Source organism: Lissotriton helveticus, chromosome 1_1 (assembly GCF_964261635.1).
Source record: "Lissotriton helveticus chromosome 1_1, aLisHel1.1, whole genome shotgun sequence".
NCBI classification, from domain to species: domain Eukaryota; kingdom Metazoa; phylum Chordata; class Amphibia; order Caudata; family Salamandridae; genus Lissotriton; species Lissotriton helveticus.
Genome location: NC_136057.1, coordinates 1,809,151,037 through 1,809,177,862, shown reverse-complemented (window position 1 = coordinate 1,809,177,862; position 26,826 = coordinate 1,809,151,037). Strand labels below are relative to the sequence as shown.

At 39.8% G+C, this 26,826-nt stretch overlaps 1 protein-coding gene across 2 annotated transcripts in view; it reads right to left on the bottom strand.

Moving 5' to 3' along the window:
* LOC144753101 (cytochrome P450 2D6-like) overlaps nt 1–26,826 on the bottom strand; it is an 840,402-nt gene that overhangs the window by 159,506 nt on the left and 654,070 nt on the right. For both annotated transcript variants that reach the window (XM_078640894.1, XM_078640901.1), the window contains exon 6: nt 5,692–5,833. In XM_078640894.1, the coding sequence (XP_078497020.1) occupies nt 5,692–5,833 (142 nt within the window). The remainder of the gene's footprint in view (nt 1–5,691; nt 5,834–26,826) is intronic.

Sequence of the window (26,826 nt, the reverse complement as noted above, 5' to 3'; positions counted from 1 at the left end):
TAAGTATTCTGATTTCTTGAACTATGTCTGTTATTTGGTGTGCTAATGATCTTTGGGTGGAGGATTCATTGACGAGGGTTAATGGGTTACTGGGTGGACTGACCACACACTTAGCAGCTGTCCTATTGGTATTCAAAGCTAGCCTGTCAATGGTATAGCATCCACATTTAGGCATGTGTCGGTCAGTGGCCTCTTTGTTTACTCTACGCTATCTAGAGTATTAGGTGCATCCTCTCGATCTACATACTCCAGCAGTGGTGAAAAACTATTGTGGCAGGAAAAAAAAAAAGACAGATCCACCATGGTTGGTGGCAAATTTCATCCCCGCAGTCAAGCCACAAAGGAGGCAGATTGGATTTGTCAGGTACTTTGGGGTATATTACCAACAACTAGCGATAATTTTTGTCTCTAACTTGTTTAGAGACAAAAATTATCGCCGCACATCGGCGATTTTTATCGCAGATAAACCTTGCTATTAGCAAGGTTTATCGCAAATGCGATAAAAAACGGCCGCAATGCATGAATATCGCTGAAAAGTCAGCGATATTCATGTATTATCGAGCAAATGCTCTTAGCCATGTTATCCACCTCCCATTGGATAACATGGTGAAGAACTGCTCAGGGCAGGTGTTAGCTTTTGGAGATATTCGCGCTTAGCGCGAATATCTCCAAAAGTTGGTAATAGGAGATAGCGATGTTAGCGACTGTTTCCAGTCGCTAACATCTTGGCACGCCCACTTTGCATGTCATTAGTGATAAATATCACTGACATGCAAAGCGGGGCCCAAGATGGTCGCTATCTCCTATTAGCTGTCACTAACTGGTGTTAGCGACAGCTTGGTAATAGGGAGATAATTTTATCTCCGCTTTCTTGGCTTTTAAAGCCAAAAAAGCGGAGATAAACCCCTTGATAATATACCCCTTTATTCCTTTCTCCAACTTTTTTAAACATAGCTGGTATGTGGTGCGAAGATGTAGAACTTGATGGGGATTGCACATAGGCAGATTTGGGGGGAAGCAGAGCCAGGAGGGCCAAGAAGAACCTCACATTCTGCCAGCAGGTTATCAATACGATCGAGTACCGCCACGCCTGGAGTAGGACATAAGTACTTTTGCTTTTTTTTTTGCTTTTTTGCTGGGAATTTCCCTTGATCCTCCCTCTGTAGTTTTACGCTTTCCCCTCCCTGCTACGACCAATTCTACAGATGAAAGAAGAGTCCTGAATAGTAGCAGAGAAAAGTACTCAGATAGTAAAAGGGCCTACGAATAACAATACAAATAGTTTCTGCCAAGGGCACAGAACCTTACGTTGCTTGGTAACATCAGTTCAACAGGAGGTTTGCAATGAATGTCAGGGGGTAACCCAGCCCATCCTCCTCTGGGCTCTGACGGGTACAGACGGGCCCGCCCATGGCCCAGGCTTCACCCAGGCATGGCCCGGGTATGCCTGTGCGCTTCCCTCGATGCGCGAGCGATGGCTGGTATTAGTGCGCCTCCTGGAGCGAACAGCGAATGTTGTCGGCGATCAAGCCGCGTAGCAGGCTTGGGGTTGTGGTTCTTGGCTCCCCCGCTGCAATAACAACATCCCTGGCCGGTATTAATGTACCTCCTGTCGCATACAGCAAATGTTGGTGGCGATCATGCTGCTTGGCAGGGTGGGGGTTGTGGTTCTTGCCTCCCCCGCGGCGATAACAACAGAATCGGGCTTCCTCACTGCGGGAGCCCTGGCTGGTGTTAATGTACCTCCTGGCGCGAACAGCAAATGTTGGCAGCGACCAAGCCGCTTGGCAGTCTGGGGGTTGTGGTTCTTGGCTCCCCCGCGGCGATAACCACAGATGCGGGCTCCCTCAAACAATTGTGACCAAGGGGTATATTATCAAGGGGTTTATCTCCGCTTTTTTGGCTTTAAAAGCCAAGAAAGCGGAGATAAAATTATCTCCCTATTACCAAGCTGTCGCTAACACCAGTTAGTGACAGCTAATAGGAGATAGCGACCATCTTGGGCCCCGCTTTGCATGTCAGTGATATTTATCACTAATGACATGCAAAGTGGGCGTGCCAAGATGTTAGCGACTGGAAACAGTCGCTAACATCGCTATCTCCTATTACCAACTTTTGGAGATATTCGCGCTAAGCGCGAATATCTCCAAAAGCTAACACCTGCCCTGAGCAGTTCTTCACCATGTTATCCAATGGGAGGTGGATAACATGGCTAAGAGCATTTGCTCGATAATACATGAATATCGCTGACTTTTCAGCGATATTCATGCATTGCGGCCGTTTTTTATCGCATTTGCGATAAACCTTGCTAATAGCAAGGTTTATCTGCGATAAAAATCGCCGATGTGCGGCGATAATTTTTGTCTCTAAACAAGTTAGAGACAAAAATTATCGCTAGTTGTTGGTAATATACCCCTAAGTTTGGTGACATGGGATCAAAGAACAGATCCTATCACAAGCAGTAGCACAAAAAAACCTTTTCCACAGCAAATCATTTTTCATTTTTAATTTTTTCAGACATGTCGATTCTAGCAGAACAGAAGCACCGAGAGTTTGTGGGTTTCATTGATGAATTTAACCATTATGAGGCACCAGCTGGAATTATGCATCAATCTAAACTGAGATTTTCATTTAAAGCATGATCGGATGTATTTTTGTCAGTAGACCGAGCTATGGAGTTTCTCTGTACAGTAAAAGAAGGAAAAGATACCCAGTGCCTTCAAATCAATATTACAGTTGGGAGATCTACATGAGGGGAAGGGAAGGGTGTAGGATGATAAAAAAAAAAAAAACTTTTCCTTTTTTTTTAGTTTTATTTTCTCTTTAGACAATAGCCCTTAAATAATTTCAAGCCATCCAGCTCCTCCTTATGGAAATGAGCTTGCGAGAACCATGCCAGGGTACTCACCTAAGGGGAAAGGGAGGGGGGTGGTTGTTTTTGGGGACTGTGACGGGTAGGGTCCGCAAATTGTGGAGTTAGGAGGTTGAAGGGGCACAGAGATTTGGAGGTGATGGGAAAGAAAAGAGAAAACTCGTAGTTCGTAAAACCTTAACATTTTTTATCCAAGATATTAAGAAATCTCAGAAGATCGATTCTAATTTATTCCTAGCACTTTTATCACTTTGTTTCGATGAGGGAAGACAAGAAAAAATATCTGCCAAAATTCAGGCTCTACTTTTCACAACTATGGCCTGTCAGCAAGTGCTCCGGTTGGCATCATGTAAATTAATGGGGCTAACAATCTAACTATCAGATTAAATTAAACTTTACACTCTAGTGGTTGGTAGCGGTCCAAACACAGATCATTGTACTCCAGGAGACACACTTGACAAAAAGCCCCCCCCCAGGTTACCCAGCTATGTCACTCAAGCTTTTTTTTCAGCAGTTGGGGCAGCTTTATGGGGGTTACCATTTTATTCACACGTCACTGCCAGGGGGAAGCTTTACAGATTATTAGAGATCCCAGTGCTAGATGGATTATAGTAAACTGGAAAATGGGCAAGCAGGTTTTCCAAATAGCTAGTTTCTATGGCCCAATAAAGGATGACACGGCGGCCCTTGAGGGTCTCAAGGACGTTCTTTGGAAACTTCTGAGCGACGTTATCATAGGAGGTGACTTTAATGTATTGCAGAATGTATATTTAGACTCTTCATGTAAGAATAAAGCTCAAAATAAGCTCAGAGCAGCCAGGGGCTTGACTGCTTTAATTCATGACTTAGCTTTAATTGATCCTTGGCAAGCACAACATCTCCACCTATGGGAATATACATGCTTCTCTACAAGATTTAATTCTGCATCTAGGATCAATTTTGTTTTAACCTCTCATCAATGTGAATGGGGAAAGGCTCACATTCTCGCAAATCCTTTTTATGACCACCCAGTCCGAGTAATTGGAATTAAAACTAATGTAATGTAGTAATATGTCCGCCTAAAAAGCTTCTCCGTACACATCATGTTACTCTAAGGTTTTCTACGTTGTTTATTGTATATATATCTTATCACTCCATACATATAAGCATATTATTTAGTTCTAATGTTTATTATTGCAATTTTCCGTATGATGTTCAAAAAATATGCTGTTTAAATTTATGTATATTGTATAAAATATGCCCTTTATGATGGTGAATAAAAAAAATATTTTTTAAAAAAATGAAGCAAAAGAAAAATGATACGCGCAAAGAATTGGGGCTATAGTCAAGTTTTCTGAAATTTGGGGAGGAAAGCCAAGTTAAGCCCATGTCTATGTTTACATTTGATCTACATCTATCTTATTCAAGAATGTAACTAGTATTTTGATGAATTATGTGATTTGTATTTCTATATCTCCTTTTTTACTAACTGCAATAAAAAAAGAAATATAAATATTTGAAAAAATGTACTGAAAAAAACAGGTTACGAGGGTGTTATAGTTAGGAATTACCATTTTCAAAAACCTGAAAAATTCACTGAAAAAAACCAAAGGTTACAAGGAAGTTATAGAAAGGCTCAGATTTCACTCATACAAAACCAGTGAAATTCAGCAGTTATAGTTGGCTGAGCTAACTATAACTCCACCCCCACAATGCAATGCTTATGACCTCATATATTATGTCACTCATGACATGATCAGTGATATCACTGATGACATCACTGTGATATTATATATTCCAGTTTCTAATCTTTTTAGGACGGTGTTCCACAATATTGTTGACACAATATTTTCGTACTTTATGTATGCATAATGGCAGTGTTTTCTGCTGGATGAAACAACAAAAAGAGAAAATAAACAAGATCAAATTGAAGAATATGAACCAGCGTGGACTCTGTGTACTTTAGTATGATCTAGACTCTTGAATAGGATATATTCTTTGAGCGATTCACTAATCTAGTTATTTGTTTGTGGTATTTTGTTATTCAAGCTTATTACATATCCAATACTTGGGATATTATAATTGTGTGCTTATCGATGCTCTATTGTCTATAGCTTGTAAACACATTGAGCTTCTTCTGTGTGAATCACATCTTCTGGTAGTAGGTGCTCTAGAGTGATCAAAGCACCCCTGAATGTAATTGATAGATGCTAATATTATTCATTTACACTACTGTATTGCATATCTTGAAATTGATTCAGTTATTGATATGCTGTTCCTTTTCCTCCTGAGCAAAACACTACTACCAATGTGTTTCTAGTTTATGATTCAATAAATACTGATAAAACGAGTGGTATTGCAACTTCAAGGTCTTGAGGAATATAAACCTAGTGTAAAACCCTTTTGTGACTAAATATAATTTTAGTATCTTATGCTGGGGTCAAAGCTTCATCTGGTCATGGGAACAGATGGAAGATGTACACACATACAGATATCTTACATTATTTACATGAATGTGAAGGTCTTATAATAGTTTTATTAAATATGTGAACATACTGTATATGCAATTAAGTGATTGGGCAAATAGTGTAAGTTCCCAGTGTGAGGTAATGGGGTTTGATAGCCAGTAGCCTCACTTGAACATAGTTCATGAGGGAGGGAATTTAAAGGGTCGACTGATCTCAAACCGTCGATACAGGGAGATCTTTGGTAACTGCATTTTGATATAAACCTTTTTATCAAAATGTTATTTTGCAAGAGGAAAGATGGATCCCTGATATGCACTAAAACTATTTAATCCTTCCAAACCATCAGTATTAAAAACTAAAATGTACACTTACTTTGAATGTCTGGGTAGAGAATCATGTACAGCAGACCAAAACGTAGAGTTGTAGAAGTGGTCTCTGTGCCTGCTGAGAACAGGTCAGCCACTGTCAAGAGGAGATTGAGTTCACAGAAGGAACTATTCGGGTCACCTTTTTCCTAAAAGGGAGTTAACAAAGACAGAGCTTCATCAAAATGGATTATTGTTATAAATATCGATTCAATAACGATGACAGAGACAATCAGTAACAGTGAGCATAATATTGCAAATGATGTGCTTATGTTAGCTGAGCCAGGAATTTTGGGTACTGCTGACAATTATTTCACAACAGAGGTCCTGGTAAAATGTGAACAGTGGTGTGTGCCCTGCCCACTCCATGTACTTCATAAATTCTCAAGCAAGTCCACAGATGTTGTAGGGGCAAGAATCTTTTGTTTGCCCTTTGGCGGCCACACAGCAAACATAGGCACATTTACACACTTGACTTGTAGCTCCACACCCAGATAACTGCTGGAGTCTGCCCTTCAGCAAACTGTGAAACTCACTACGAAGCCAAACAAATCTCTGCTACCAGAGTCATTGGAACCTTGTGAAAGAAGGTAGGCTGTACATTTTGCTACGCAGATTACTCCTCCTAAATGTTATTTACAGCTTCATGTTGATTTCAGGAATGCATCTAGGAAAGATAAGGACCAAAATTCTCCTTCTATCCACACACTTTACACAGGTTCACCTCTTAAGCATCTATCATATGGTCCAATAGAGGGTGGTGCAAGTAGCCAACATTACTCAAAGTACCAACTGAAAAGATATGGAACCCACTAAGCAAATAGGAGAAGGTAAAATGAGGAACTTTCATTTAGAAAAAAATGGTGTTGTAGGTTCCTTTATCCAGATTGGGGTATGGCAGTATAGAGTTGATGTGGCTCTGGTTATACAGAAAGAAGTCTATTAAATCCAAGGCACTTTTTGGACTATCCACATTCAGAGAACAGTAGCATTGGGTGACAGGCTGTTCCAAATGCAAGAGAGAGTTGCAGCAGGAATAAAGTAGGGTCTTCATTTGAATTTGAAAAGGTTCTGTGCTCATCCTTAACAGAGATTTTGCTTCTCTCCAAGGGCTGAAACTAGTCTGTGCATCTTGAAGAGTGTTGCTATTTTCAGTAATTTCCAACCTCACTATATCTGGTTTGCTTTAGAAATTAGGGGACCTATTAGGATGGTGGGTGGGTCACCGCCGGCCCAGGGGTGGGTGGGGTGGTCGACGGCGATCTGCCCGCCATCCATGCAGAAATGACCCCCGCCATATTACAATAGCTGGGGGAGGTCCGCGACAGACGGAAAGACCGTCCGCCGCTTTTCCGCAAGGTCGACATGTTGACCAGGCGGAAAAGCGTTCTATATGGTAGCCATATTAGAATGTGGGGTTTGCAATGCCTTTCCGTGGCGGCATTGCCGCCATGGAAATGCATGCGGAGTCTGCTTGGGGGGCCCGTTGCGGGCCCCCAGGGACTCCGGGGGTTGCACATGGGGGGTACCTATGGTACCCCCATGCAGTTCCATGCACAACATGGCAGGAACCACGCGGTGCCCGACACATGTTGTACATGGAAGTACACAACATGCCTTCCTGGCATTGTGGCGGGCAGTGAGCGCACCGCCCGCCACAATGTTAGGAATGCAGGATGCGCCCGCCACTATGGCGGGCGCATCCTAATGGCAGTCACTGTACCCCCGCCCTTATGGTGGGCGGTCCCTTTGTATGACGGGATGGTGGGAGGACAAAGTCCGCCCGCCATCCTAATGTGCCCCTGAGTCTCTGGAGACTGTCTGATGCAGCCCCTGGAGTCCCAGGAGGGTCAGAGAGATAGAGAGCAGATGGTGATCGCTTCTGACCTTATGTAGGACCTTCATATAATTTACTGAGTGCCATACTACGAATTTACGTAAGGCATTGTTGATGAGTTGCACCTTTGTCCACTATGAAATGTGTTTGGAGCTTTTTGGTTCAATCTGGTGTGACTGTTGAGTGCAATTAGGAGGGTGTAGTCATTATAAATATTGATAACTATTTTGTCATTTCCAAATATTATTTGCTGCAGCTTCTTTCCAAGCTCCGTGGCATAATGGTTGAGGCCACTAGGGCAATTAAGATACATGTAACTAATGCCCTCTTTTTCCTACTTTTTCATTACTTTTGGTTGCTGGTGTGTGCAGGGATATACAACCATCCATCAGCATGCCTTCTAAGGCCCAGGTATCTTGAAAGCAGTGTATATCATAATTGTTGATTAGTGAGATCAAGTCACTGCCAACTATTTTCAGCCTCAGTCCTTCTTTGTATTTGCTTAGTAAATTAATGAATGAATGTGGTGGTTGACAGTGTGATACTTGATTCAAGGGTCTCTATCTGCTGGTCCTATCCATGTGCTAGTCATTTCTAGTAATCTCTATAAGTGTTGTTTACTAGGGCTGTGGCTTGCAAGTTCCAGTCACTATATGCAGCTAGTTTTTGTCTCCTAGTGCTCCAGAGATTGGCCATTTCATTCTGCTATTTGTGAAATGAACTTTTACCTGTAGATTCAATGCCTCTTCTTTTTAAATGGATTTTGCAGGGGAGCTAATTAGGGTCCTGAAGATACGCTTGATCTTTATTTTCACTTTTCTCTGACCTAGGCCATTTTGTATGAATTGTGCTACTAGATGAGAGGGCATTTATGGTCTTTTGTTTAGTTGTCTGAAATTTCCATTCTGATTGAGACTAAGTTTTCCAAGGACATCTTTATGGTCAGTAGAGTGTGCTGTTCTTTGGCCTTTCTTGAATAAATGAGAGATCAGAGCATTCTTGAGTGTCCAGTAGCACTGTAAGATCGCGAGATGTGTAGTTGGCAGATGTATCAATTTTGGCTGTCCTGGCCTGATTTCTTATTTCTTACTTACCAACGGGAGGGAAGGCCCTCAGCTTTCATCCTTTCCATGTCTAATTGAGTCAATATTTACACAATATCCCCAACTACTTCAGTAAATCTATCTAATCCAGATTCGCCCCTTCAATCAGAGACTGGAGGAGCCATTGATCAGTTCTCAAGCTTCCTAAGAAAATGCTGTTGATATCAATCCTTCTTCCTCTTCACATCTATTGGACATATTCATATTCAGGCCGAAGACCCTGCAAGGGAATATGGAGACTTTGGTCATGATAAACTCGGACCCGTTGTTACAAGGTCCCGTCCTGAGGGATTTTTGCAGGCACTAAGCGGGTGTACTGCATTGAAGGGGGTGTGCAACTGTTGCGATCTTCACCCCCCTCCCGGGACCCATGATGTAGTTAGTGAGTACATTACATAATAAGCTTGGTTCCTCCCACCGCAAAGGATACCAGATTTCATATACATTTTTGTAAATTTTTTCACACTCTGTTAGGGTGTGCCTTAGCGCGCCCATACCGCCGAGGTTTTTACCTTACGGTCCTGACAAATGCCTGTTCAATTCACAACACATAGGCAGAAACATGTTGACCATTTCATAGCGGACATTGCTGAACAATTTATTCAGCCCTAAATGTCCCACACTTTGTTTTTAACCATGTCAGATTGGCTTCTAATAAAATGTATTCTTTGACACAATCGTGACATTTTTAACACTCACTTTTTCACTACTCCACTGAACATTAACTACCAGCTCCGCAGTAATTCTGCGTTGAAGCACACCAGGGTGGCATTCGGTCTCTCCTGGTGGGTCCCGATGATGAATCATGTCACCAACCAGGTTGGTGAGTGAGGGCTTTATTAAGAACCTAGGGCCCGATTACGATTGCGGTGAATCCGCATCATCCGGAGGATGCAGATTCACTGCTGCGGTGTGTTGGAAGATCCCCCGCTACAAGGGTGAAGGGGGGTGGGGGTGCACATGGGGGGTACCTATGGAACCCCCCTGCATTTGCATGCACGAAGCGGCAGGCACCGCGCGGTGCCTGCCGCTTTGTGCATGCAAGTGTACTGCTTGCATTTTTAGCATTGCGGCGGGTGCTGCTTCAAGCAATGTTAAACATACAGAATGTGACCGTCAGGGTGGCGGTCACATCCTAATTTGCATGGAGGGACCGCCACTCCCCCTGCGGACGGTCCCTCCACCTCTGGGGTGGCGCACGGACGCAGGTCGGTCCGCCATCCTAATAGGGCCCTAAGTTAGTTTCTTCTGTTGTGCTCTACTTGAATTATACCAAAAGGCACACTCTCCTGTTGTTACGATTATAAGGGGAAGAAAGCAAAAAAATTATGTCAGTTGAATAGTTTGACACTCCCCCTAGCTTTAAGCAGATACCTTCACTCCAAGAAGCAGCATCTGCAGACCTTGCACATGCAGGCTTCCTTTTTTTTTTTTTAAATATTTTTTTATTTTTCAAAGGCAGAGGCAGAACAAAATACAGAGATGGAACAAGATACAGTAATAAAAAAAAAAATTAAGACAGTAATAAGGTAATCAAGATCAGTGACAGATTTCAAAATAAATTGTAGCAACATGCTATCACTTTAAATTATAAACATATTTAAATTAGATCCAATCATCAATAGGAAGCCATAACTTCCTAGCAAACAACTTTTTTCTTCGTCCCTTCAATTTATAGACTGCATTGTCCATTCGATAAATATCTAACAATTTACCTAGCCATTGTTCAAATGAAGGTGGATCAGCATCTAACCATCTAGAAGTTATACAAAAGCGATAAATGGACATTCCAATGAAAAGGAAATACTCTTGATCAAGGGATAAGCTCTCGGGTGGAAAGTATACACCAAAAATGATAACAGAAGGGCATAATTTGATGTTAGTATTTAACAAATTAGTCAGAAAATGTTCTATCTTATTTTTATATACAGTAAGTTTAGAACAGCTAAAGAACATATGGCATGAATCAGCTGCTAAAATGCCGCACCGACTACAATTGGTGCCTTTCGTAGCTTTCCATTTGACAAGTTTAGCAGGTGTATAATACAGATCCAGGGAGGCCATATAGTGTTGACTTTTGAGAGAGCTGTTAATTAGTACTGTATCACTAAACTCAAACGCCCTTGCCAGATCAATCCCTACTATAGACAATTTCCTCTCCCACTTCTGGGCTTGTTGATCCAGGTCATCAGATAGCCCATTTAACATCAGCTGATAGATGGTACCAATACGGGCATCCTTCCTAACACTCTCCAAAACTTCGTTAGGCTCCATTGCATCACTATAGAGCAAATTTTTCCTATCCAAAAAACTCCGAATTTGTAAGTACTTAAAGAAGTCATGTCTAGAAAGACCAAATATATTTAGGAGTTCAGCGAAAGACATTAAGGTCCCAGCTGAGTACAATTGCCCAATTAGTTGAATCGATCCCAGACAAAATCCAGAGGTAGGAATATTTTGAGACATACCTGGTATTGAGATGTTGCAGCGTATTGGTGTATAGAAATTATATTTAGGGATAATCCGCAAAACTTTATTCATCTGTTTCCAAACCAGAAAAGCAGAGAACAAAATCTTAAATTTTGTTTTTTTATAATAGCTCGGCTCCGTAAATATTAATAGTGATTGGCGGACATAATCACCCATGAGCATTTCAAAAATGGAAGGTGCCTTACTGATTTCATTGACATGGTCATGAAATAGCAAGACTTTAATAGTTTTAAGGGTAATGGCCCAATAGTATAACCTAAAGTTCGGGAATCCTAACCCAGCACGCTCTTGCGAGAGTGTACACCACTTGATAGCTCTTCTTGACCGACGATACCCCCATAAGAATCTAGACAGCATCCTGTCTATTTTATTAAAAAGGGACATACTAAAAAATAGAGGGATAGTACGAAAAAAATAAAGAAACTTGGGGAAGATTAGCATTTTAATGACATTAGTCCGTCCAAATAAAGATAAATGTAGATTGTTTATCCTTTCCAAAGTCCTATTAGTAGATATAAGTAAGGGGTCCAAATTTAAACCAACAATGTCATCTATTTTAGATGATAGAGTTACACCAAGATATGTAGCGGTGGAATTAATTGGCAAATCCAGGGGCATACCTGTTTTTGAATGTATGATTTGAGTTTTAGAAACATTCAGTTTATAGCCGGAGAATTTGCCAAATTCGCTAGCGACTTCAATAATTTTAGGTAGAGCTATGGAAGAATCAGAAGTTACGATGGCCACGTCATCGGCGTATGCTAAAACTTTGTGATCTACTTCATAAAGTCGAATAGGGGGAATACCAGGTTCTATAATTAATCTATTCAAATAAGGGTCTAGATAAAGTGCAAATAAAAGTGGAGAACAAGGGCACCCTTGTCTAGTCCCCCTAGTGATGGGAAATGATCTGGAAATATCGGTGCCAAGTCTGATTACTCCTTTTGCGTTGAAATAGAGTGACTGTATAGCCTTGATGAATTGTAATGGGAAGCCTTTCCATTCTAACACCGACCAAAGGAACCCCCAGTCTACTCTATCGAACGCCTTTTCGGCATCGAGTAAAATCACTCCGACTGGGGATTCCTTTGCTTGAGCCCAATCCAACAAGGCAATAACACGTTTGACATGGTCTGTAGTATCCCTATGTTTAATAAACCCGTGTTGTATATTAGAGACCAAACTGGCCATTACATCATTTAATCTGTTAGCAAGAATTTTGGAGTATATCTTGCTATCTGCTGTGATGAGGGAGATAGGACGATATGATCCTAATTCCTTTGGATCCTTGTTTTTTTTAACGAAGACAACAATAATGGCAGTAGTCCAAGAATCAGGAGGATAATCTTGGAATGCTACATTAAAAATTTTTAATAGTTCTGCCTTCAACAGATGTCTAAACGTCCGGTAGAATTCGAGAGGGATCTGATCGGACCCCATAGCTTTACCGGCAGCTAGGCTCAAAATAGCCTCTTCAATCTCTTCCCAACTTATTGGCCTAGCAAAGGAGTCATTATCATCTGTACATAATGTTAGTTGATTAGCGTTTACAAGGTAGTTTATAGGATTAAGAGTCTTGTCGACTTCATTATTTTCGTCATTATACAATACTTTATAGAAGCCATAGAATGCATCTAATATTCCTGCCTTGTTTTCTTTTAGTACCCCATTTATATCTTTAATACATTGTATTTCACTAAAAGAAGATTTTTGGCGTAAACGCTGCGCCAGGATTTTCCCCGTACGTTCGCTAAATTCGTAGCGTTCTGTTTTATGTTGTTTAAATTTTATGGCAACTTCTTCAGCCAGATGTGTTCGGAGGCCTGAGCGTGCAATAGTTAATTGTGTTTGTGCATCCTCTATGCTAGCATCATTTTTACATGCGGTAGATAATTCGAACTCGGCCAGTCTAACCTTATTTAGCCTATCTTTGAAGTCTTTTTGATTTTTTTGCCTTCTATAATTTGCGAAACTAATAGTTTCCCCCCGTACAACTGATTTAAAAGAATCCCAAACTACCTGAGGAGAGGCAGAATCATTGTTTATAGAAAAGTATTCTTTAATTATTATGGCCATAAACTGAAGATACTCTTCGTCTAATAATAAACTCCTCTGAAATGACCAAGATCTATTGGGACCCTGACCATTAGTAGGGAGTTGAATCTCGGCAATGATAGGATTATGGTCAGAGATGACCTGTGGTAGTATTTCAATACGAATTTGCTCCAAAAAAACAGAAGATACAAAAAAATAGTCAAGACGGACAAACTTTCGATGAGGGGTAGAAAAAAAAGTATACCCAGGATCATTATGAAAAAGCTTATTCCAGACATCAGTTAGCCCATTACATAAGACCAAATCTCTAAGTGCTTTGTAAGCTTGAATCTTACGGCCCATGTATTTTTTCTCTAATTTAATATCCCAGTCGGCTGGTATATGGATATTAAGGTCCCCACACATTATTATCGGTTGTGCCCAGGTGGATAATTCTGTGTTGATAAGATTGAATAATTCAGCGTCATCCAAGTTGGGGCCATACAAACAGCATAGAGTGAATCTGCAGCTCCCAGTTTTTAATTCAGCAAGCCCCCATCTCCCCCATTTATCAGAGGATGTTTTAACACACTTCCCTACTCCCTTTCGCATACAAATAGCAACGCCTCTCTTGATACCCATTTGTTTAGATGTAGTCAAAACTTCTAGCCCTAAGTTATTCAGAAGGGAGCGTTTGTCCCAAGAAATATGAGTTTCCTGAACACATAGCAGATCAATATTCAGAATTATAAGCATAGTACGAAACATAGCAATCTTCTTTAAATCATTGAGGCCATTAATATTAATAGTGCATATTTTCAGCCGATTATACATTTCAAAATTAATATAGAATAACAATTACTGATTTGCACCTCTAGATTATACCTTATCCACATTATAACCATCCCTGCCTTAAATACATTAACCTTAGTGGCCATCATTATATTGAACACCTCTGCCTTACACCCCCACCACCCCCCGCTGCCCAAACCCACCCCCACCCCAACCCCCGAAACCCCTCCCCCCACCCTCCCCACTATAGGAGGCACAGGAACTAAAAGCTCCTGAAACATATGGATGCCGTGTCCCTAGCTCCTAGCATCTCTACCAAAAAAAACACGACGAAAAAAAAAGGAAAGAAGAAACAGAATAAGAAAAGAAAAAAAATTCGCAGTTCAGCCAGCGTTCGGACAAGACCCTAAGAAAAAAAAAAAAAAGGGAAGTATAAGGAATATTTAAGGACGAAAAGGAATATAGAAAATCCTACATAAAGACAATAATTATTCTTGCTCAATGTGATTCCTAGACTTAAATTCAGACATTTGCTTACATACAATTGAATTAATCAAAATCATTCAAAGTAAGTCTAAATACTCCTTAGCTTTAATAGGAGAAATGAAAAATTTAATTTGGCTTTTATATATAGTTTTAAGTTTAGCAGGTCCTTGAAGGAATACTGCAACTTCCTTCTTCTGGAATTCAGGGATCAATTGCTTCAGATGCCAACGTTGAGCCACAGTGGCTTGACAGTAGTCTGGTCGAACAAAAAACTGAACGCCTAGCCCCTCCGCTTTCTTGTCTGGTCTTGCGTTAACAAAAATGATTTCACGGGCAAGAAAGTTGTTGAATGAAACCAGAATAGCCCTGGGGTAGCTTTCCTTGCCTTGTCGCGGGGTCCTTACAGTAAAAGGGAATCTATGAGCTCGTTGGATCTCCCGGGTCCAGTCCCAATCAGTGATTTCTGGGAAAGCATCACTTAATAGATTAATAATAAACCGCCTCGGGTCCCCTCCTTCCTTGTTTTCAGGGATTCCAAGAAAACGCAAATTACACCTGCGGGCCTGGTTTTCCAAACTAGCAAGCTTATCAGATAGATCATTTTTTTGCATTTTAAAGTCTCCGACTTCTTGCTTTTGAGCCAAACACTCCTCTTCCAGGACAGATATCCTAGCCTCAGCTTCTGTGACCCTATCCGCAGTCTCTGAACATAGTTTAATTGCACGGCGTACTACATTTTTAACTTTGGCGCATGTCATTTGAGTGCGTTGATTCTCCGCCTTGCTTTCTGCCCTATGAGTCATCATGGTGTCAAATATCATTTTAAGTGTAATCTCTGGAGGATCATCTGGTGGCAAGGTAGGGTCAGATAAGCCATTATGGTTAGATCTAGGAGTTTCATCGGCAGCAACAGAAGCAATGGCTACTATTTCAGGAGATAAAGAATCCATATTATTTATTGACCTAGGAGTAGTCTCTTTGCTCGCCACACGAACGGATCTTTTCTTCTTCAACCTCTTTTTAATAATAGTAGCTGCGTTTATATTATCAGGGCTGTAACTACTCTCCCCAGGAGAGGATAAAGTCTCGCAGCTAATATCTGCCCATTCTTTATTTACAGCTGTCGCCTCATCAGATGAAAGATCCGAAAGTGAATAAAAATTTTCGGGAAGTTCCTGGCTGTTTTGCTGCATAGTTATTTCTGTTCCAGAACACAAATCACTGGGTAAATCGTTTAGTGCCAATGATAGTGATGGGAGCGAGCAAGACCGATTGGAAATAGTTCCAGCAGGGACTACATTCCCCATAATGCCCCGCCTCAGAGAATCAGTCGGTATTGAAACCGGAATCGGAGCCATTATCGGATTTGAAAGAGTGTTAGTATTATAATGAATATCGCCGCTAATAGGTGATTGAGTTAACGACTGTGTAGCAGCTAAATCAGTGCTTTGATTTTCCACTCCATTATCCAAATTTTTCTTTTTAGCAGCATGCTTCTCAAACAAAACAGGCAGTGTCTGCGATACTGATACATTAGATACATTGGATTTAGTAGCAGCCCCCTTGCTGGAGCTCTTACCCGGTTTAGTGACAGGTTTGCCAAAAGTCACAGGGGCTGCCTCTGCCATTGTGGCCTCCACGTCCTTCGGCTTGGACCCAGTATCGTTTTTTTTACTGCTGCGTGTTGTAATAGAGGAAAGAAACGGTGTCCTCTTCTTCTTTCGTGGGCCCCCTCTGCCCGGAAAAACGTTCCTCTGTACCCAGCAGAGGCAGAGTGTAACACGCCACAGCGGAGACCGCCGTCGAAGCTCGAAGAAATTTAGTATCATTCGTAGACACCGCCTTCCAAAAGGATAGTTTGTTGCTGCAAGTAATGGTTCACGGCTATTGAAAGCAGTTTTAACAAAGCTAGATACAGCTTTTTCTACAAAATTTCGCCGGCTTGAATTGCACTGGTTCCAGGATTTCAAGGAGGTCAGCGTTAGTCGCCAAACAAACCAGCCACTATCTCTCGGCGGCTGCGAAACCAAGTCCGTAGCAGTAGACGGAAGCGGGAAACACCCTTCAGTCTCCCGGTCAGCTCGCAGCTCCGCAGCTGCCTCCGAATGGCCCAGCCCAGGGCAGCCTCCGCCAGCCTCCGCCAGCCTCCACCTCCGACTCCACCCGCAGCGGCAGCGGTAACGGCTCCAAATCAGCCGCCTGTAGTCACGTCGTTCTGAAACTAAACGTAGTGAAAAATACTCCGGCTTTTTTCTTTTTGCTGGATAAGCGGAGACTCGAAATCGGGTCTTATGGAGCTTTTGGCCAAAAGAATTAGCTGGTTATCTTCATCCCTTCATGTTAGGACGCCAGGAGCAAGGGAACGAGCTGCCTACACAGCCTTCCCCACGGCAGCCATCTTGCCTACATGCAGGCTTCCTGATGGGCAAAGGGGGTCGAGTGTTAACAAGGGTGAACTTTATGTCCTCCCTAATACCCAGTATTGTATGCAGGGCTAAGGCAGATCTTTTAGGTCTAGGTCTGCAGAAGTGGAAGTGTCCATAGAAGATTTGCTAGTAAAGAGAGAAATGGTAATGCCATTGTTGGATCACTAGGAAGGCCTATTTTCCAGAAGGAGAGTTATTATTATGTCCCCCTCAGCAACTAATGCAGGCTACCCTAGTTTCAACCAGGTCTGGAAATTTACCCCAGCATTTTAATAATGATTTAAGGATTGTTCCTTCAAATGATATGTCTCCCTACTGTGTAGGTTGTGACCAAAGATGTGTAACTTTGAATCGCTACCCCTACTCATGAGCTATCAGGGTAACCATGATTCGGGGAAGCGGGGGAATGAAGCATAGATCATGGAGTTCTCCTGCAACCTCTCATTGTTAAGTTGGAACAAACACTGCTTTATACTCCTAACAAAATGTGGTTATCTGGATGAATCATCAAATTGTGCTTATGGAAGAAACATGGTTGCAGCAGAACACTAACCATTAGGGTTGTGTAAATATTACTGGACTGGGGTATGATCGAGGCAGAGGTAGCTCATCAGGTGGGCTACTGATGACCCTTATCCCCACTAAAATTGTAACCAAACCATAGAATTCCTCAAAGTACCTCTGGGTACACAGTTCAACATAGTTGAAGTTTGTACAAAGAATAAAGAATAAAGTGTTTTTTTGTTAGTGAACTTGTATATTCATAAAGAGGTGTTTAATACTTGGAGAATATGGACTGCTGTACCTGACAACATTATAAATAATGCGTTGTTGAAATATCTCTATGCAATTCTGATAATGGCTTTAAAGGGACTTAAAAGCAAGGCTCTTCCCGCACATGCTGAGATTGTACTCCAGGATTTACTTGATCAATACAATGTGGCTGTGGCTATATTCCCTGTGGGATCTTGCTGTTTCCATAAGAAAGCCTATTTTGAAGAAAGATGATGCAAAGTGCCCTGCTAATTTTATATGATTTAGTATGTTAGATATCTCAGAGATATCTTTGATACAGGTGACTGTGGGCAAAGTTGAGTGGCAGGAGAATCTCCTTGGATTTGATTTCTGCAATTCAGGAGTTCCACAGTTGTAACTGGGATCAGGTGGAACTGGATAAATCAGGACAGCTGTAGGAGAGAATAGATAGTAGAAAAGGGCTGAAGCAAGGTTTTGTTCTTGCCCCAAACTTTTTAGTCTTTATGTGGCAGATTTACCAGATTTATTAGGAGGATCAAAATCATCTATGTTAGCAGACGTCAAGACTAACTTAATGTGACAAACACCTTAGGTGCTGGTGAACAGAGCCGTTAGACTCCATCCAGGCACTGCACGCAGCTGTGTGAACAAACTTCTGTAGCTAATAGACATCGATATTGCATTGTATTGCTGTAATTTAATGTCATAAGTCCAATTGTAGGAACTAATGTGATACGTTTTCTGTTATACCAATGTTGTGTTACAAGCAGCCTAATCCTATACTTGTTTCTGACTATATTCTGAAAATACTGTTTTTCACTGTAAAGCATTGACGTTTACTTTAGAGATGTCTTATTTGACACTGTAGCCTATGCGCCATAACTAACTTGTTAGCCGAACACTGTGTGAATGTAACACCTGTTTTATGATGAATTCTTATAACTCTTTTTCTAAAAGTCAATAAACACATTTAAACAAAAAAAGAGGAACAAAATCATTCCCCTCTAAAATGGTTACCACTCACATCCTCTGTTCACTATATGCAGAAGACTTGGTTATGTTTGACTTTACGGTCATGGGTCTTCAGAGAAAATTAGACAAATTAGGTCTTTATTGTATGGAAAGTAGATGAAAGAACATTTTGAGAAAATGAAGATTCTGATCTTTGGAATAAAAGTAGAGAACTTCAAATGGCATTTGGGTGCCGAACAGATTGAGATTGTGAGCCAATACTATTATTTTGGCATCACATTCTTAAGTAATCTGAGATGGCATCACATATGGGCTATACAAAGGCCATGATCTTGATTCGGACAGACTCACTTGCAAAATTCAATCTAATCTATGGTGCATTCTGGAGGGCCCCCTTAGTAAAAGCTTATAGTAGCATAATTTCTCCTTTAGCTCTGTACGGGTTGAAGGTTTTTTTCTGAGAGTGTAAGCATTCCTGGGATGCCCTTGAAGGGGCTGCCTTAAAAGAATACTGTGCTTACCAAAATCTTTAATTGTTCAAGAGATCAGGCATCAATTTAACAACATGGTATTTTATGGCCATTCTCTACTTCCTAAGGTTTTTTAACCAATTAGCTCTGAGTGATCGACCTCCCAAAATCAAAAGGTTGAGTTAGGATGAGATCCTTGATAGTGAAAGGGAATGGGCCAGAACAGTTGTCAATAGGTTTAATGCATTTAAAATATTGTATACTTCTTCGGGAGGAATTATCAAATTGAGATCCCTTCCCCTCGAAACACTCATTGAAGGTTTAAGCAGCCCATGTTTTCACACCCACAATCATTCTTACTTATACATCCTTAGGGCATGAAGATCTTTTCCTACATATTTTATGTCTGCCTGATCAGAATTATCGTTTAGAATTCCTCAAAATTTGGCTTGGGTATAATCCAGTCTATTCCTATCAACAGTGGATAAAAGCTGGCAAATGTATAATGGGGTGTTCCTGTGTATCCTAGAGATGAAGTGATCTATATCATATTTTGATAGATTGTTTGTATTTTAAATAGGCGTGTATCATCTTTTTAAAACCTCTCCTTAATATATATCAGACATTGTCTGAGCTGGATGTTGTGTTAGGACAAAATTTCATTTTAAAAATACCTGGAGACCGCTATATGGGAAATTAAATATTCCGACACACAAATATCTTCCTACACAAATATCATTGACAAGAATTTCTTTTTTGAGGTAAGTAATATAGTTGTAAATAATATCTATGTTTTAATATCATTATCACAAACATATTAGTTAAAAATATTGCTTTTTAATTATATTAATGTGTTTTAGTTGATATATTATTTTATGTGTTACTATTGTTTCTATAAATGTAACTTTTTTAAATATAGTTTGTAATTTTAAGTGATTTAGAATTTTTTATTAATTATTAGGTTTTTATAGTAGTTAATAGTGTCAGTGGCTAGTTGGATTTGTAGGAAGATAGGGTGGGATGTTAATAGGGTAATACATAATTTGGAATTATTTAATACATTGTATTTAAATATATAATTGGTATTTAATATTTATTGTATGTAATATTGATATTTTATCATATATTATCGCAGACAGTAAGTTTGTAGGGGTATAGGGTGGGTAGTTTATTAATTATAAATTATTAGCCAATTGTTTAATTGATTTGTAATTATGATAAATATTGAATACTGATTTATTTTACTTATATATTGAGCCACAGGGTGTTAAGTATGTAGGGGTACAGGTTGGGAAGTCAATTGCATAGTAATTAATTAACTAATATTTATTATTTGTAAATTATTTTTTTAATGAATTTTAAATATGTAAATTGCAGAATACTTATATAATTTCAGTTTCTTTTAGTTGGTGGATGCTAGCTTTGTAGGGGTCTAAGGTGGGAAGTTAACTAAGTAATAATTATTTAAAAATTAATCATTAAGTGCAATTATTTATTTATTTAATTTTAAATATGCAAATAATGCAATTATTGTTTTTTCACTATATTTTAGGCTGCTAGGTTTTTAGGGGTACAGGTTGGAAACGTTATTAATAATTGAGTAACCAATATTTATTAATTGATAATTTTTTTAATGAACAGTTATTTGTAAATTGACTCATTGTTTATATTTTTTTAATATACAAAAATTACCCAGGGGCAGTCACCACTGGTTAGTTATAGTAAAGATTGCGTTTACATAGGAAACACTTTTTTTGTGTTGCTAATAACTTTGGCGCCGTTTGACGAATCTCCACAACTCTTTTTAAAAAGTGCTACTTTTTGACTAGATTGTGGATGGAAAGTTTTGGATTGATTCACTAAGTGGTGGTTAAAGAAAAAGGGGGTCTCAAAACTTGTTTTCCACATTAATTTTTCCACAGGAACTTTAGACACTGCTACAGCCCAAACCGCTGAACATATTTACACTACATTTGGCAGAAAGATAGATCTTGGTCCAGAAAGAGAGCTTTTGTGTTTTGGTGTAAATCCAGTCACTAGTGTGGGAGAAATTAAGGATAAAAAACTGTATAGTTCACGCCTTGGAGCCATTGTATATCCTTTGTGATGGATCTGCAAGCCACACCTTGCACTGTGATTGGCTGTCTGAAACTTGAAAAGCAACCTATGACCTCCATCCTAGGACTTGGTCCCCGGCTCCATAGAAAAACATTTTTAAAAAGTGGAAAGGCGCAAGGTAAAGGTACCCTGACTCCCTGGATCGTTTGTGGATGCTGGGAAGGGAATCTCTGTGTGGGTGAACCAAATACTGCACTTATTGTTTTATTGTATTGTGGATTCGCAGATCCTTCACAGTGCTCAGTGTGACCCCTAACACTTTGCAGTGGATCCACAAATCCATACACTGTTTAAAAAAAGAACGTACACACATGCACATACACTCTTACCAGTGACAATCACTCACACAATCATGCACACACATACATATACACACTCCCACATACTTAGATAATCTCACACATAGATGCTCACCCACACACCAATGCTCAAGCATCCTCTATGCAGAGTAACACCCAGTTTCACAATTTCAAAGACAAAGTTATCCACACACTTATGTAAGCTCCTATGCACACATACAGACACACATATGTACAGAATCACATGCATACATAGGCCATGATTTAGATCTCTGCAGTCAGGTTATTCTAGCATAACTGTGATGGATAGCCCATCCACCGAAATATAAATCCCATAAAATGTAATGGGATTTATATTTCAGTAGATGGGATATCTGTCACCTTTGTAACGGATTTACCCATCTTCCAAGATCTAAATCAGGCCGAAAGTTACTTATACAATTTTTGTAACTTTCACAAAAAAACACAAACAATAACATACTCAACTACATACGCACACTTAGATACACATGCACATAACCTCAGACTAACAGATATACCTATACCCTCTCCTAAAATATACAAACATACCCTACATATAAAGTTATATGCACTGTAAATCCTATGTGCAAAATTAAACCCACAAGCACAGAAATCCATGTCCTGATATGGACAGAGACACATGTACACAACCTCACAGACACATACTCAACTACACAATCGGACATGATCTCTCTCTCACACAGTGACACCTACCCACACAATGCACAACAGAGTCACACAGACAATTACTCAACCTCACATACTGAATGCTAATGATGAATGTAAATAATTATAAACACACACGTACTCACCCACATAATCTCTCCGCAGATACCAAGACTTACATTTATGCTCACAATAGAGATACACAGAGTAATACACACAAACACACAATCTCATATTTGTTTATTCACACACACACCAGGTCAACCTTAGACCCTTAAAACCTTTAGATACTGACATACATATATATAAGGTTCCCAATCACATACACAACCCAACACATATTCACATAGACATACAAGTAAAGGTATATACATATATACACTTAGAAACATACATTTACATGTCAATATAGACACAATTACATACTAAGACAAACACCAAGTCACACATAAAGCCTCATACATTCTTGTACAGATGTATATATATTAATATACACTAGAATACATGCTCTCTTGCACAAACACAGACATTGTCCTAGAAGCCTCTGCAGATACACTTTCGGAACTATTTTTTTAAAAATTACATTTGCCAGGATCTACTATGAGGTTTTATTTAACCAAATACATGTTATAGCCCTGGTAATTGGCTCCAGAATGGATCCACGGATCTAGTTGATACATTAAAAAAGTGTGTGAAATTCAAAAATGCATTTTTCTCCAAATATGGTTATTGAGATATGCGGAAATTGATTTGTTGACGTTTCCTAGATCTTGAGACAAAATTCAGATGACCACAACCACTTCTGCCTTTGACATTTGTTGGATTATATATAAAGGCAGTATGAGGATATAGAGTCATTAGTTGTCCCATGTCTCAATCGTTTGGATTTCTAGTCCAACCCCTATGATCATGCCCAGAATATTGCCACTGCAGTGGTTTTGGGTGATCATAATCCAAAATGGTCTTATGCATAGGCAAACAATTGATGCCACTTCATACCTCTCTAGCAGATCTCAGTGATGTCCACTTGGGAAAATCCTAGATCTTTGTCAATGCAACATCTATTTGCACACTCTCTAGCCTAAAACACAAAGCTGTGTCCTGCAATCCACACTCTCACTACAATGCTGGTATGGAGGAACTGGATTCAGGAGGAATCAATAGCAGATTGGGAAATTTCAATATTGAGTGTGGAGAGTTATGAGAAATAGGAAAAAACAGCAAAGATTGTGATTGGTTAAAGTTTTACTGTGCACATTAAGTTAAGTAGTGAATAACTGCCATTTGAATGTTTTACTGTGATTGGGAGATAGTAAAATGTTTCTGTTATACTTACTGAAATAGGTTGACATTTATTTTGTGTACACAGTGATGTCAAATGATATTGGTTTTCAGACTTACAGAGCAACCTATCAATTATGAACCTTTAACCTGAAGGTTGTTTCTAGGGGTTTTGAAATAGGTTGCTGTGGAAACTGGGCTCGTGGAAAAGTGTAACCCTTGATTAGTACATATGCATTTTTACTGAGTGCAAGTTACTCTACATTACATTGAGAACTTTCTATACTAGTTTAAACAATGTGTTTTAATCCTACAATTTTTAATAGCTGTTGCTCAAGTAATATGCAGTTAAGACATCTCTCTTTTTTTAATTTACATATTGTCTCTGCCTATGATCTGTTAACCAATTTTCAACAGGTAAAATATTTAGGTATGTCTTTAAAGAAGCAAATTTAGTGTTTAAAAAAGTTAGTATCTACTCTCTTATAAGGTAAACTTAGATGTACTACATTAAAATTAGTAACACTATTTGAAAGTTATTGTTTGTATGACAAATATATGAAAAATTGGACAGAGGAGGGAGCACACATTTTTCCGTTTGAAGGATGTAATGATAATATGGTTTAATCTCTGTAATGAAATGTAGTAGTCGGTTAGTCATGTATTAGGTAAATTAAATGGAGTTGCACTATGATATTTTTAAATAGGAGTTTTCCAGGGGAAAACTATATCTAATAGAACTTTGGAAAATAATTTCTACTGTTGCACAGATTTCTGTACGATGAGCTGTGTTCAAGGTAACTGCCATATGTGGAAGAGGGTGGATGGAGTGTCCTGTGGGAGACTATCATTATAAGTTTCTTTGGATAATCATAGGTAACATATGTATGGTACAATGCTGTGTCAGTGAGCAGGTCTGTTCATTTGTTAAAGTGTTAATTATAGGGCCTTACATAAGATCCTGTTTCTAATTTTCTGGGAAACTGGTCCATCTCTAAAGACTTGAATTTAGAGTCAGCGGTTTACGTCAAACACCCTTTTCAAGTCAGCAAGTTTGCTCTGTTATGGAATGGTCACCGAATTCTAAACATTAAAATATATACTAACTTTTATTTTGTTCTGGATTTTCTGTCTATGGTTCTCTCGCTTTCTAAAAGTTAGGTTGAAGAGTCTAGTGTTTCATTATACTTATTTATTGTTTCCTTGAAATACAACTGTGTCTTTTTGGAATAGAACTGAGGATTCATAGTTTAGTTGCAGCTCATACATACCATGTACTGGTATGTGAGGCTACTTCTACACACACTTCTCACTGTAATACAAGCTTTGCATGAAATGTCCAGTCCCTTAATACAAGCATTACCAAATACTAGGCCTATCTACTTCTACGTATTAGTCTCCCCCTACTGAAATAAGTATACTATCTAACTAGACACATCATAAGTTCAATGGCATAAGCTTCCTTGATATACGCATTTCTGTCTGACCAGACCTGAGCATGAAGAGTCCAGTCCCTACCACACAGCTGACTGCCTACAGAATGTTTTGCATCAAAAGGCCAGTTTCTCGATACACACATCACCTAATACTAGACCTAGGAACTTCTACATATAGATCTCCTATTGAAAACTCAGAACCAAGTGTGTACTCTCTAACTTGAGGCATTATGTGTTCAATGGCGTGAGCCTCTTTAATATACCCATTTCTGTCTGACTGGGACCTGAGCATGAAGAGCCCTGTCCCCTAACACAAATGCCATGTAATGGCAAGAGAAATAACTTCTAAACACAGCTCTCTCTACAATAAACAAAAGCTCTGCATCAAAACTCCACTTCATCATTGTGCACATAACCCGATTCCAGCCATAACCATTTCTGCATACTTCTGTCCCTGAAGCAAAGTTAGGTATGTCTTTCCATCTTCCAGCCCTCTAGTATACACGTTAGGTGTTTAAAGGCAGGAGCCTCTTTGATATGCAAGTTTCTTTGTGATCTACCCTCAGCATGAAGAGTCCAGGCCCTGAACACACATACCATGCAGTGACAAGAGAAGTATTTTCTACAAACAGCTCTTTCCCTACTGAAACTAAGCTCTGCATCAACAAGCCAGTTCCTCACTGCACACATCAACTAATTCCGGGCTCAACCATTTCTGTATACAACTGTCCCCCTAAACAAAACTCAGAACTAAGTGGTTAGCCCTTTAGTATACATGTTAAGTGTTAAAATGCCCCAGCCTACAATTTTCTTTGTGTCCAAACTTCAGCACGAAGAGTCCAGGACCCTACCACAGATAATATGTACTGGGAGATTAAGGAACTTGTAACCACAGCTGACTGCCTAAACAAACCTTTCACCAAAAGGCCAGTCCCTCCATACACACATCACCTGACACTAGGCTTAGCCACTTCTTCAAAAAGGTGTCCCCGTATGAAAAGCTCTGAACCAAGTGTGAACTGTCCAACTATATACATTATGTATTAAATAGCATGAACCTCCTTAAGACACAAATTTCTCTCTGACAAGAGCTGAGGATGAAAATCAAGTACCCTCGCACACCTACTGTGTACTGGTAGGTGAAGCCACTTCTACAAACAGTTCTGTCCTTACCTTAACAAAGCTTTGCATCAAACCGCTGTACACCACGCCTAATACAAGGCCCTGACAATTCTGCTTACAGCGCTGTTCCCCTAACGAAAGATTAGAACAGTGAGCCTGATTCACAAAGGTAAACTTAGACGTTTGGTCTAAACTTAGACCAAACATCTATGTTTACGACTTTGGGAGATCCACCCTAAGTGCGGACATAAATGTACTACTCGTAAATGTCCTTGGTGAATTCTCAAAGTCATCAACTTAGACGTTTGGTCTAAGTTTAGACCAAACATCTAAGTTTAACTTTGTGAATCGGGTCCACAGTGTCTAGTCCACTACTAGACACATTAGTGTTAAAACATACACCCCTCTTCAAAGTACAAGTTTCTCCATGCGCAAACCTCATCATGAAGAGTCTAGTCCCCTTATCACAAATAACTCATCTTGATAGGTGAAGGCACGTGTACACACAGCTGACTGCCTAAAGAAAGTTTTGTATCAAATGGCCAGACCCTCAATACACACACATCACCTAATACTAATCCTAGTCACTTTTACATATAGCTGTCCACCTATGGAAAAGTCAGAACCAAGTGTGTACTCTCCAACTAGATGCATTATATGTTCAATGGCATGAGCCTCTTTGATACACACATTTTTGTCTGACCAGACCCGAGCATGGAGAGTTCAATCCCCTGACACACATGCCATAAAGTGGCAGGTGAAGACACTTCTATGCATAGGTTTCTCCCTACCTAAAAAAGCTATACATCAATAGGCCAGTACCCCACTGCCCA